The following is a 13,675-nucleotide window of genomic DNA, read 5'->3' as shown; positions in this document are numbered from 1 at the left end:
CTGGTAGGAATTTAGTATTTCTGAGACCTCCACGCACCATCAAATGCTGCTATGCCTACCTTTCAGAATCTAACTGAAGATTTCAAAGAAATCTAAAAGCCTAAATATCAGCCAAAGTTTCAAAAGCGATTGGATGGAGGCCAGACAGAGTGATGGATAAGGCTCATTTCCTTAGGAAACGTGGCTAAAGTACTATTCTGCACTTACCATTTTCAGGTTATCAAAATACCACAACCTGAAACAAAACAGTGATCCAGCTGTAATTATGGAGGTTTTGAAATATTTATTTTTTCTAAATGTCTTTTAAAATGTCACTTCTAGCCTTATTTCTCAGTTATTTTTTTTCTCTACAGTCTATAAAATGCACAAAGTAAAAACGGGAAGTCAGTAGCAAGAAACTAGGTCTTTCTATTTCACTGTGACTTCTTTTGACGGGAAAAGGGGAAGAAGCTAGTGATGGCCTAATTATTTAGCTTAAAGAAAGCAGCCAGAACCCCAGTATCATCTGCAGTAAGAAATGGAGTGGGATGAAAAGGACATGGCAGCTGTTCTGATAAACTAAATAATTGTAAGAGAGATAACTGTCTGGTCTCTAAGATGTTGCTATCTTTGAGGCAATGTTTGGATGTAAGAGCTTGGTTTTGTATGTTAGGCTAAATGAGCAATGTCACTCACCTCAAATGACAGAAAACTGCGTACATCCACCAGGTCACTACTACGACAAACAGCAGCAATCACAGAAATGTGAAACAGCACCTATCAGAAAAAATGTAGCAATTTTTCTTCTCAAAAATGTGTGCAAAAAAGTTAAAATCCTGAGAGATTTTCAGAAGAGACGATTGCCTTCCTTTTCTGACATACATTGCTCAGAAGTAAAAGCCACTGGGATCTTCCTTTGACTGCAAAGAAGGTTTCAAGAAAGAAATTTCTATTACCAGGTAAAAAAAAAAAAAAAAAAAAAAACCAAACCTAAAAAAAAATAGTCCTTGTCTGTTTCAATTTCCCCAGTCTTCTCAGCTCCTTCTGTAGCTTCATGTAACTTTATGAAATAGTAGAAGGAAGCCAATTAATACACTTAGGTAATGTCTGTGACCTGAGGGCAACCTGTTCGGAGTGCAGTTGCATGTAAACTGAGTGGGGAAGCATAATTTAAGGAAGGAAGTTTGTGACATTTTTGCATTCTTCTTTTTAGAATTGAGCGGTAGGAGGAATCAGGTACTTCATAGTCGTTCTGTTCTCTGAAGTCGTATTTCTTGATAAAAAAAAAAAAGCAGACATAGCAAGTGATATTTCTTTCTAGCTTAAACACCTTGTCTGTACCAGGGGTATTCAAACTGCTCCCCCAAAGCCTTTTGCTTCACAAGAAAGCTGCCGATGGTCCAAATCATCTGCAAAGTAACAGTCATGAAGAGAGGTGGGCTCCTGGGCATCCGGGTGTGTGGGTGCTACTTTGCATCATAGTACACACACACACACACACTACCCAGAGCACCAGTGACAGATCGTTTCCCCAGTGAATGACCATCTTGACCTAGGGAAATTTTACTCAGTTTAGGTGATGTTTTGGAGAGAAAAAGTAAAGACTCTCAAAGTAATCTCAGATCCCCTAACCTTAAACTGATCAGGTCCAAGATCTGTATCAATATATAGCATCTTCTGCTCATTTCTCTAGGGAAGTACTAGAAGTTCTTGTGATGGGTATTCAGGCTTACTCCATTACATAAGTTATTGGCTTTAGTTGACTGGTACAGCATATTGATTGATTCAAGTCCTTCCTTGCTGACAAAAATATCCTTCTCCATTCTTCTTATGCCTTAAATTTATGATAGTTCATTGATCAAAGCGAAGCAAGCTGTCAGAGTATGTAAATGCTGTAGTCAAGATGGTTCCAACACCTGCTCAAGGAGCTCTGTGAATATTCAGACACAAAGCTGTCTCCAGGTTTTCAGCAATGCAGGAAAAATTGTATTTGTCTATCCCAAGGAAGAAGATTCAAGTAAAGCCACCCTTACTTCAGAAAGGGGAGCTAAAAAGAACAGGAATAGAGCTGGCATTGGAAACAGCAAGGAGAGAAAAGGGTTTGCTTCTTCTGCCAACATGAAAGTGGGAAAACGGGTGGTATCAACTTCTGTGAGGGTCTAGTTCTCTCCTTTCTAGTGACATAAACGGACAGATAGATAGACTTTGACAAAGGCAACATTTGCCTGCCTTGATCGGTAAACTTTTCACATACTGGAATATGCAACATGCCCGTCACCTATCTGACTGCATCTACAATTCTAAATAAAATCAGGCCAGGAATGGGTCTACATCCTTGAGAGAAAATGGTACAGGATGTTCACACCATGTCACAGAGCACATGGCCCTGAGTCTTGTGTAGGCTTTATGTATCTTGGTTTTAAGGCATAGTAAGTATATTGACAGTGATTGTTTTCCACTTCAAATTATCTGAAATAACATGAGGTCTGTCTTGCAGACCAGTGTTACACATTGCTTGACACAGAGGTGACATGAGGGCCTGTGGAGAGGTTTGAGGGAGTAAGGTCTGCTGAGACAGTGGGCAAATGACAGTGAAAGAAGCCAAACCTGATGCAATCTTATCCATGCTGCATAATGGGAGCAGTGCCTGACACATACTGTCCCAAATCATTCCCATGTATTGTTTCAGAACACTAGTTGGCATGATGAAAAGCCAGGACTTGTAGCTTGCTAACATTTCGCAGTACAGATTATCAGCACTGGACAGGCCAGCCAAGCTCCTACTTCACTTCAGCTTCCAGAAACAACCAGAAGCATTCTCTTGATGTTAGTGATGTTACAGGTGCAGAATTAAATGAGTCAGTATTATCTATAAGAAATGGTCAGCTGATCTGCTAATTTTTGTTTCTAGAGTTTTCAGTTGGGAAAATTTTAATGGGGAAAGAAAAAACAAAAAACCACAAACCCAGACATGTGAAGAAGGACCTGATTCTCTTTATCTCTTCCTGTAAAAATTGAGAATACTCTTTTTTCAAAGTAATCAATAAAGGAAATACATGGAGAAACCAGGATTTAACCAGACCTCACACAACTGTCCTGGAAGCCTGAGCTGTAAGTCAACAGCTCAGATGAAAAAGAAAATCTGAAGAGATGAAGTCATCCTCTTCTCATAGGTGCATGGGGCAAAGCAAGGAGCAATGGGAACAAGGTGCAGTAATGGAAGTTCCAATAGGGTATAAAAAAAAAAGCCCCAAAAGTTCTTAATGCAAGAGATGCAGCATCTATCAGGGCCCAGAGAGGCCGTGGAAACTCCCATCCTTGCTTTGAGCAACGTAATCTAACTTTGAAGTTAGTCCTGTGCTGAGCAGGGAGGTTGTCAAGAGACCTTTAAAGGTCCCTTCCAACCCAAAATATTCTCTGATTTTAAGCAGGTTGAAATTCTATTTATTTTTTATTTCTAGCAGTTAGAGTGTGTAAACCAGTTTAAAACTGATAACACTCAGGTGAGTATATTTCCTTCATGCTGTCTTATTTTCCTGGTACTTCCCATAGAGATGAAAAGCTGAGATCTTGGTAAATATCTGAAGAAATAGTGCAACTGACAAGTAAAAGTTTTTGCTTAGTACACGTGATAGTAACTGGCAGAAATAGCTGGAGCTGAGTAACTGCAAAAGGAAATGTCTCAGGGGCACATCAGACAATGACATGTTACAGCAACTCAGGGAGACATACATCTGATGCAGAGGCACCAGAAAGAAAGCACGAGGCCAGTATTTGCAGCTATTAAGGCCTGTCAGCACTGGGAATCATTAATGATCCCTATTATCCCTACTACAGCAGTTGTCAGTAGTTTTGCCACATGGAAATACTAGACATGAGCCAAGGAGTAATGTTGCTAGATGTGATGACTCAGCGTGGGACACCTGGGCTGTTTCTGGCACTGACCTTGCTCCACTGCTTGCAGCAGAAGTGACAATATTATGCATTTTCCAAGTGCAAAAAATGCATTCTTTTTATCTTTCTCAACTTCTCAGAAGAAATACTGCATCTGAGAAGGCTGTTTTCTGCATTGGTTGTGAATAGGATAAGAATATTATAGCAAAAGACTGAGGTTTCAGTTTTTTCAAAAGAGATTGAGTACCTCTTTGACTTCTTTGTACATTGCTGTGAGTAATTGCATGCAAGAGTTTCTGATTTTACTGCCGGTATTGCACACTTATCATGGTCAGGAGTCTTCAATCTGTCTTTCTGGTAGTCCTGCATTATCTAGTCTTCCACTTGTAGGTCATGATTTTCAGTGTAACCACTGCTTCCACCATCATGTTGAACTTAATCTCCATTGTCCAACATTTTCTGTAACTGCATGGAGAATCTATTACTTTCCTTTTTGTAGCTCTTCTGGTTTGTCATACATAGACTTTCTTATTCGTTACCTGCTTAAGGTGAAAACTCCTTTGGTTTTGCCTTTCTGATGAGAAAAAAGTGAGGAGGTGGATCATGAAGAAGTAGCGAGCACTAGACAAGGGTGATAGACCATCTGCCATAAGGAATTGGAAGATATTCTTAATTCAACATATAGCTTGTGACAGAGATTACTTGTATGGAGGAATATGATGAATAAGAACATGGCACAAGTCAAAGTACATGTGCAATATCAGCAATAGGCCATACATATGCTAAGTCTGCTCAGAAGAATAGCATCTAGACTGCACTCAACTGGCTCCCTCCCAAACACTCTGAACATCAATCACAGTCACCACACACATGACAGAGTTAAGTGAGTAACATGTATGCTGACCTCAAAAACATAGGCTTTCAAGAGAAGCCTTACCTGCTCTTAACCTCTTGAGGTTTTCTGGAAGCCAAACCTCCAGCAAATATCATTTATATCTAGACTAATCAGACGCAAGCAGCGAACTCTCCTTATTCTAGAAATCTATTTTTGATGACAGGCATTTGCACTAAAAATGGCTCTGAATTAACGTTGACTCCAAGCAGTCAGATTTCAGGTAATAAACAAGTTTCATAACCCAATTTGAGATCCTCAGCTTATAGGAAGGCAAAGACATTGATAATCAACTGTCTCCACATCTTTGCAGGTCCAGAATGTGTAGCCTTTTTTTACACTGCTTCATATACGTAACAAAGCTGAGGCTGTTTGACCTCCCTGTGCTTCAAATGAAGCTAGGTTTAACAAAGCAAATGTAAAAATGGCATTCTGGAGCCTTCAGTGGTAAATTCTGTAACAAAATTGGTTAGAATCCAAGACAAAAACTACAAGGTCAAATGACTACCAAAAATGGAGTTGTGGATTTTTTTAATTCATGTATCAGCTTCCTTTTCCATCCTTCATAATAAAAGGGCCAAGAATCAGAAATGAATGGATATGTTTATACTGCATAGAGGCAAAATGTACCCAGGCTGATTTTTTGCAGCTATACAGGATTCAAAAATAAAAGAAAAGAATTAAAATAGTAGAACGTTGTTTTTATCAGGTTGGGTTAGAAGGCAATGATGAAGCAGGTAGTGTGAAAAAAAAGTATTATCTTTACAGCCTCTTTTTGAATCAGAAACATACTTCAATTTGCATTTCTTTTCTAGTGAAAACTGCTGCTGAAATAAATTTAAATCACACGCATGCTCTCTCTGAAATTATATTTATGATTCTATGGGTGCAAATAAGTAATTTGGCTCTTGAAGAAACTTGCCAAGTCAGTGTTCATTGAACATTTCAACATTTCAAAATGAGGACTAGACAATGTTCCCAGCCAAGTGAATAGATAATCTTGTATTGATTTCAACAGCACAGGAGCAGATCCTAATTCTTTTTCAGAAGAAAATCTACATTTTGTGATAATGGCTGCTTACAGTTGTTAGCTGGTCAAAAAAGGCTCCATTTTTCTTCTGTAAACAAGATTCTTTCTCCTCATATCTAGTGGTAATACATGGTGTCTTGCAGTACGGATTACCTGGTCTCACTGACAGTGATACAGGCTGAGTTCATCAAACAGGCAAATCCCCCTCTATTCTAAGAATATCTGCTCCTGTGCCCTCAGTGCTCATCAGACATAAGATTTGTAAAATCTCGGAAACAGTGACTAATACCAGCCAGAGTTCAGGCAAAGCATTTCAGAACCTTCCCGTCTGCTTCCTCTCTCTGAGTTCTCCTTGCATCACAAGCAAGAAAAGAAACAGAAAGGCACACTTAAAAGAGAGTAATAAACAATGCAGAAAATGTCTTGTGTTATGGTGCCTTCTCCTGATGTCAAAGCCTGACAACTTCTTAGAGGCACCAGGGAACAGAAATAGCCACCTGGTACTGCCAAATATTCCACAGATGAGTTCAATGTCAGGGAGGCTTGTGATCACAGCAAATGAGAGGTGAATACATAAGGCTGTTCACAAAAGGCAAGCTCGGATCTTACAAATGCAAACATACAAGTAACTAAAAAGTTAACCTCATCCTATCAGGAAAGTGGGGTATGACATGCATGCAGTCAGAAATCACAGTCAAAACAATGTCTGCCTGACATTTTTATATGTGCAATAAAGCCCTTGAGAACCATTTGTAGATTGTAAATTTTTTTTTGAATTAGTGAATTTTCAGTGAATTTGTGTACAAACTGCTCACAACTGTGTTACAAGAGATAAAATTAATCTACTAAAGTACAGCAGAACATTCACTGAACTTTGTATCAGTTTCTGCTATGAAAAGGTCAGTTATAAAATGTAATATTCTCTGTTGAAACTCCTAATTATTTTGCAGATCATCCTACAACTTTAATACAGTATACAGTGAAAACAGGCTACTAGTATTTAAATCAGACAAGTTTGCCCTTTAAATACATCTTTTTGCTTTTGTATTTGTACAGTACGATGGCAAGATTTCTGAAGCACTACCAAAGTACAAAAAAAATCACACCGTCAATGATAAAATGATTGCTTTTGGATTATAATAATATGTTACATTCAGAGTCATGGAAGTTGTGAGAGCATCTTCTCTGCATTTCATGGTTTGTTGTTGACACTGGATTCATGTTATTTGACAGACTGTAAATAAAAATATGTGCTTGGAAACACTGGATTGTGCCTGTACAATGCTGTTCTGGAATAGACAAGACCAGGGCCACAACACTGATTCCATCTTTACTGGAAAATAAAATGTTCCCCTGCACTGGCACCCAACACCTTGTGTGGTAAAATTCCTAGAAAAGCTCCTGGCATGGTTTTGACCAGTGCAGAACTTAGTACACTCAATTTCTGGCTACATTTCAGGTGTTAGCATGGGACTCAGACTATTCCTAATAAGCAGATTGTATGAGACTACCCTGCTTTGAAAACAACAGGCGTTCAATAATACAAGTGTGGGCTGCATCACTCTATTTAGCCTCCATGCTGAAGAATAGGCCTGGGCACATCCAATTTGCTAATATAGCAGTAGCCAGTACATAGTGCTATGACAAACACAAGTGAACTATTCAGGGGCTTATCTACGAGCACTTCTTTTGATTTGTTGGAAAATAAGTCGCTAAAATCTCATACATCATATACGCATTTTCCTAAAAGACTCACTGAAGCAAATACTTTGATCAGAACAGTCTACATTGGCCTAAATTGGCACAGTATTTCTACCTGACCTATGTGTTCAAACAAACAAAATGTTTGTTGGGAGAGAGGTAACTGTTCCAAACTAGGGATTTTTTCTTTGGTTTCTTTTTCAATTTTTTTCAGTGCAGGTTAATATTATGTATATATTTTTGTCATGAAGAAAAGCAAAGAGAGTAAAAATAGCTCTCAAGTGAGATAGCTGCTATCCCCTGTTCCTGGAACTATGACAGCCATTATATAACTGAAAAGAAAATTAAATTATATAAACAGCATAAGCTAATTGGTTTTATATCAAGCAAAAATATAATTAGTTGAAGTGTTCTGTGGCAAAAGCACTGACAATATGTAACTGTTCCTCAGCCTTAGTGGTGAACAGGGATCCGGCTATGTGTTTAAAACTTATTCATCAGGCATTTCCATGGAAACACACAGATGCACAATCCTTGGATCACTTATTTCTGAAACTGCTGCTCCCAAGGTTCCCTCTGGAGTGAGAACTCAGACCAGGAGATGGTGACGGGCTGTGACTCTGATCTAGAGACCTCCCCATAGAGGTATTCGTTGGGTGTCACAGCAGGATAACTTAGGTGAGGAAAACAGTAAAACAGCACCTTGCATAAAGAGAAAATGACTGAAAACTTGACCTTGATTTTCCTTCTCAGAGGCAGCTTCAGAGTTGGGAAGTGACAGCAATGGAAAGAGCCTGAAGAGTTTATGAAACGGTCAGATGCCCCCAGGGAGATTAACATGTGTTAGCAAGATGCTGTACTGAGAGAGATTTTGGTTAAATGTAGTCACTGGTTTTGGTTGTTGAAAGCTGCTCTCTTATATGCCCAGACAGCAGTCAGCTCTGGTGTGACCTCTCAAGGTTAAGAAAAATCCTTCCAGGTTGGAAGGGGCAGGTCTCTGAAGCCCATTTACAGTGACAGCCCACCACCATGTGCTGGAGAGCACAGCAACTCCTTGCTCCTGCTACAAAACCACTTGAGAAAAAAAGCCACTTGAGAAAATGTGGCCCTTACCTCTCTCTGAGGGTCAGCTCATGGACTGTGAAAGATGGGACAGGTTGGTTGCGATGCACAAGGGCTTGAAATCAAGACAAAACATTTTGAAAGCATCAGTAAAATTCATTGTATGAATAAAAAGGTGCATCACTATTAGCAAGTACTTCTATAGGAAATAAATACTACATGAAAGCAGGCTAGATATGTGCAGCATGTGACTGGCAGGCATCCCTGCATGGGCATGTCCCTTCAGATTTCTCCTAATGACAGTAATAAAACCAGCACCTATGTCCCCTCTCAGCCCTGCTATGGTTTTTAGTACACTTTTCTGTTTCTGGTAAGAGATGCTCAGACAAGGAGGTCTAGTATATGGTTGGCTTTAACAGCAAGGTTACAAGTAAGGTATATTCTCAAAGGTAACAGAGAATGCTTGCACCCTGTCTTCTGAGTTCATGCCAGGCTCTAGCTGGGAGGGTAAAGTAAAAATTCATAATGCCTTAATGAACCACATTAAACCAGCATTACTAGTCCAACATACAGTCCATTCAGGTTTCAAAAGACAGAGCCGTCATAGGCTGTTCATAATTATTTGAGAGGTCTATTACCGCCTGACGTGATAGCTCCTGTGGACTGAAATCCCCTTAGGCACAATAGAGAGTGTGAAAAGTGTGAAGCCTTAACTTCAAATTTTCTGACTTTGATTTAAGTCTGCCTCACAAGGTTCCTGCAATGCCTTTTTATTGTGTTGATTTCATCATACATTATATAGCATTAGTGATAATGCAAGTAGGCACACTGTCACGAACTGGGGTAAGTTCATTCAGAACTGACTGCCTTGTGACACAACTTCCAGCTTTGTCACTACCATCAGCCTGAATAATGCTCTATTTAGAGGGAGCAGCAAACTGAAGAGATGACACAGGATGGAGCACACAGTCTTAAAACACAGTACTGCTATCAGGTTTTCATGCTACTGTTAGAGAGGCAGGCCAGAGTCTTTCTTGTAACACAGAAAAGGCTGAACAGAAGCTTGGCTGTCAATGGAGCAGGCCAAGAAAAACAACCAGTCTTCAACACTTTTTTTTTTCCTGGGAATTTCAGTCATCCCTAAAACTCTACAAGGGTCCGTGATCTTTCTCCACAGGGATGAGCCTGCACATCTTGAAAAAGCTACAGGTGCTTCACAGGCGATCTGCTATGTAGCACAGATCTCTAAGAGTCAGAGACTAAAATGTTCTTCAGGCTACACTGACCCACCAAAAGCACTCCTTGTGTAACCCTCTGGACAAGAGCTCAGGCTTCCCCTGAGCTCCTCCATGCAAAAGCGTTTGGCTCTACTGCCCAGGGCAGTGCCAGGTGGACACACTCAAGCCACTCCAGTGCCAGAGACAGGACTGCTGTGTCAAGCAGCAGCTTTGATGGGCTTATGCCTCCATTTCCCAGCCAGGCAACAGGTACGCAGAGGCAACCAGCTCTTGGGGAAATGAAGTACTTCCCAGCCAAAGCTGCTTGCTCCCAGATCTCTGCTTGAAGGTTGCCACTCACAGCACTGACAACACACAGCTCAAAGCCCTGACTGTTCAGGAGTAGCACCTCCGTAAACCAATGACACAACATCATACCAGTGCCACTATATTCAGAGTCAAGCATCTAGGCAGAACCAGCAGAAGCTTTTTCCCTTCACAGCCTGGTAGCAGAAGCAGCTATCCAGAAAGGAAAAAATTAGGAGTTCAGGAGCTGAAATTCCTGCTGGAGTAAGTCCCAGAGAGCAAAAGGTTTTCCAGTAAAAGGCAACAGCTACTCCAGACCTCCCCATGTCCTCAGCTTCATGCAAAACACATTTGACTAAACCACCCTCCTCCCCAGTATGCTCTTTTTTTTCTTGCACATAAAGATAATGAAGCTATTTATCTCAAAATGCTGGGAAACTAAAGAAAAAAAAACCCCGCATTTACAGGCATTTTGGGGTTTTAAATACTTGTAAAGACACAGAGGAATGCTGTTTTGGCCCACACAGTTAGAGAAAAAGGTACATTTGAATCAAAGGCCACAGGCACACTGAATTAAAATGAAATCATTTATGAAGTACTCTATGTTTTACATGGCTGGGAGAGGGACACACAATTCCCTGTCTCAGAATCAGCAAGACATTGATTTTCTATGGAAATGTGCTTGAATTGCTCTTGGTATATATTACTCTGTAGCCTGCCTTTCCTTCAACAAGAGTAGGATTGTTCTTTCTTAAAAATGATGTTTCTCGGGGTTTTTTTAATAAACTTCTTATACTTATTTATATTTGCCCCATAGCAATGCAATTGATAGAAAAAACAACTCAAAAATTGCTCATTTTCTCCGCTCATCTTGTTGGCTAAAGCCTCCAAGTGAATCCATTTCCTCATTTATATCTGCTATCTCCCAGAAGATCTTACTTGGTGCATAAGAAATCTCATATATCAAACTGTTAAGGGGGATGAGGGGAAGAAAGATCTGCTTAAACACATCTTGCAGAATTTAAATATGGGTGTAGAAAGGATGACCTAATAGATAGGAAATGAGACCTTTCCTTCATAGTATTTCTATTTAGCAATAAATTGAGGATGCTTGACATCATTTGGCTTTTCTGTCGTGCATTTAATAAGTGAGCAAAGAATGAGGATAATAATTTTATTGATTACTAGCAAATTACTAGCAAATGCCGGTACTACCAAAAGAAGCTGTGTGTTGATATAGAGAAATAATAAGAAAAATAACGCCTGCCTTCTTTTTGTTTGTTTTCCATGGCAGCTAACGTACTGGAAGAAGACTCAATGGAGCAGGACATAGAGAGCCCTGTCGCTATTCATCAGCCAAAGTTGCCCAAACAAGCTAGAGAGGATCTGCCAAAAAATATAAACAAAGATTGTGCCAAGAGAAAAATCCAGAGGTATGTTAGGAAAGATGGGAAATGCAACGTCCACCATGGGAATGTCAGAGAGACTTATCGTTACTTGACTGACATCTTCACTACCTTAGTCGATCTCAAGTGGAGGTTCAACCTGTTGATTTTTGTCATGGTTTACACTGTGACCTGGCTCTTCTTTGGAATGATATGGTGGCTAATTGCCTACATGCGAGGAGATATGGATCATATAGGGGACAGCACGTGGACCCCATGCGTCAGCAACCTCAATGGGTTTGTCTCAGCCTTTTTATTCTCAATCGAGACAGAAACCACCATTGGGTATGGTTACCGGGTCATCACGGACAAGTGTCCCGAGGGAATTATTCTGCTTTTAGTGCAGTCTGTTTTAGGTTCTATCGTCAACGCTTTCATGGTTGGCTGCATGTTTGTGAAAATATCCCAACCCAAGAAGAGGGCAGAAACCTTGGTTTTTTCTACAAACGCAGTTATTTCCATGCGGGATGGAAAGCTGTGTCTGATGTTCCGAGTAGGAGACCTTAGGAATTCACACATTGTAGAGGCATCAATACGAGCCAAGTTGATCAAATCCAAACAGACAAAGGAGGGGGAATTTATACCACTCAACCAGACAGATATCAACGTAGGTTATTACACAGGGGATGATCGTCTCTTTTTGGTTTCACCACTGATCATCAGCCATGAAATTAACCAGCAGAGTCCTTTCTGGGAGATTTCCAAAGCCCAGTTGCCCAAAGAGGAGCTAGAAATTGTTGTAATCCTAGAAGGAATGGTGGAGGCAACAGGTAACATTTCTTATACTTTGTATAAGGTAAATGCTTTAATTTTAGAAAGGAAAACAGTGGTTGTGCTTCACTTGAAAAGAATCACTTCAATAGTCATTACTTTTGAAAAAAGCATCAGTTATCTGGTTAGCTTCAAAATTAAAAGCATGCCCAGTTTAATTGTCTGTTCCATCTTGCCTAATGGAATTAGTGTTGTTTCTGCTCTGTTTGGAAAATGGGACAGCCTTTTTCATTTTCAAAATTTTTCACAGCATATCACCCAGTTATTTGTCATTCTACGCAGGAGCAACCCAACTACTAGGACTTCATGGGATAAAATGGTTTAGAAAAAAATATCCATACAAATCTCTGTTTTTTGGAAGCGCCATAGCTCCTGCTGCTTTCAATCACCCATGGGTGACTGCAGAATAAGTGCCTGCCATGTGAAATTCCTAGCCTGTTTAGATCCTGTAGGAAGTGATAATGTGTTCAGTTGTCTCTTTTTCCTTGCTTGTTTGCTTGGTTTTGGTTTTACTTGTAACATGGGGCTTGTTCCACCTTAGTTCACAAAAGATCTGCTGGTTTCGTATTTCACTGAGGCACCCTACACACTGCAGAAGTTTACAGAACACTTAAAGCTGGTAAAAACAGATATGGCATGTTACGTCAGCAGAGACTTGTTGAAAGGCTATTTGGTCATTACCTAAAATTATACAGCAGAATGTCAGATATCACTTGATGCAGAGAAAACAATGCTTGGAATTCACAGCAAAGGGACTAGTAATGTTTCTGCTCTGCATTAAAGCCAGAATATAGTGCGAGTATATGTTTTCTAAGGCTGCTGAAGTGAGTAAATGTAATCAATAAAAGAGAATGGTGATTAGAAAATGAAGAAAAGATATGCTTGGGGAGGAAGAAACTCTGAGTATAGGAATAGAACAAGATTTTCCATTTTTCACCACTACTGTAGCAAAAGCTAGGGAAGTTTGAGGATGTGGATTACACATCTCTGACAGAGGTACAACCTTTCTAGCCCTGACTCATGTTTTGCAACTGGAGCCAGGAAATAAAGAGCAGTCTTTGACTAGAACATGTGTGTGTGTTTCACACATCTATTATGTGGTGTCAGAAGAAAACTGCATTTGTCACCATATAATAAACGTGTGAGACAAAAATGGAGCAAAAAAAAAAAATTGAGAGGAACTTGGCAGAGAATTTGAAGTGGTAAATGCAAGGCTTCGAGATTTTGCAGGAAGTAGGTGATACTGGAGAGAAATCAAGATGAAATTGGTGTTTCTGATACACACGGTAGGCACAAGATTTCAAACATCTGCATCACCTTTGGGTGAGACAATGAGGAAATTGCTGTTTGTTAGCAACTGAAACCATTCGAAATTTCT

The 13,675-nt window shown here is 39.9% G+C and overlaps 1 protein-coding gene across 1 annotated transcript in view; it reads left to right on the top strand.

The window, feature by feature from the left end:
* The window catches only part of KCNJ6 (potassium inwardly rectifying channel subfamily J member 6), a gene marked incomplete at its 5' end in the record, with an annotated part of 115,869 nt that overhangs the window by 62,922 nt on the left and 39,272 nt on the right, over window positions 1–13,675 (top strand). Inside the window, one exon of the mRNA XM_080612939.1 lies at window positions 11,376–12,296. Coding sequence (XP_080469065.1) covers window positions 11,376–12,296 — 921 coding nt within the window. The remainder of the gene's footprint in view (window positions 1–11,375; window positions 12,297–13,675) is intronic.

Source organism: Psittacula echo (assembly GCF_963264785.1).
Source record: "Psittacula echo genome assembly, chromosome: 3".
NCBI classification, from domain to species: domain Eukaryota; kingdom Metazoa; phylum Chordata; class Aves; order Psittaciformes; family Psittacidae; genus Psittacula; species Psittacula echo.
Note: the sequence above shows the minus strand (reverse complement) of the source record. Positions and strands in the feature narration are given on the sequence as shown.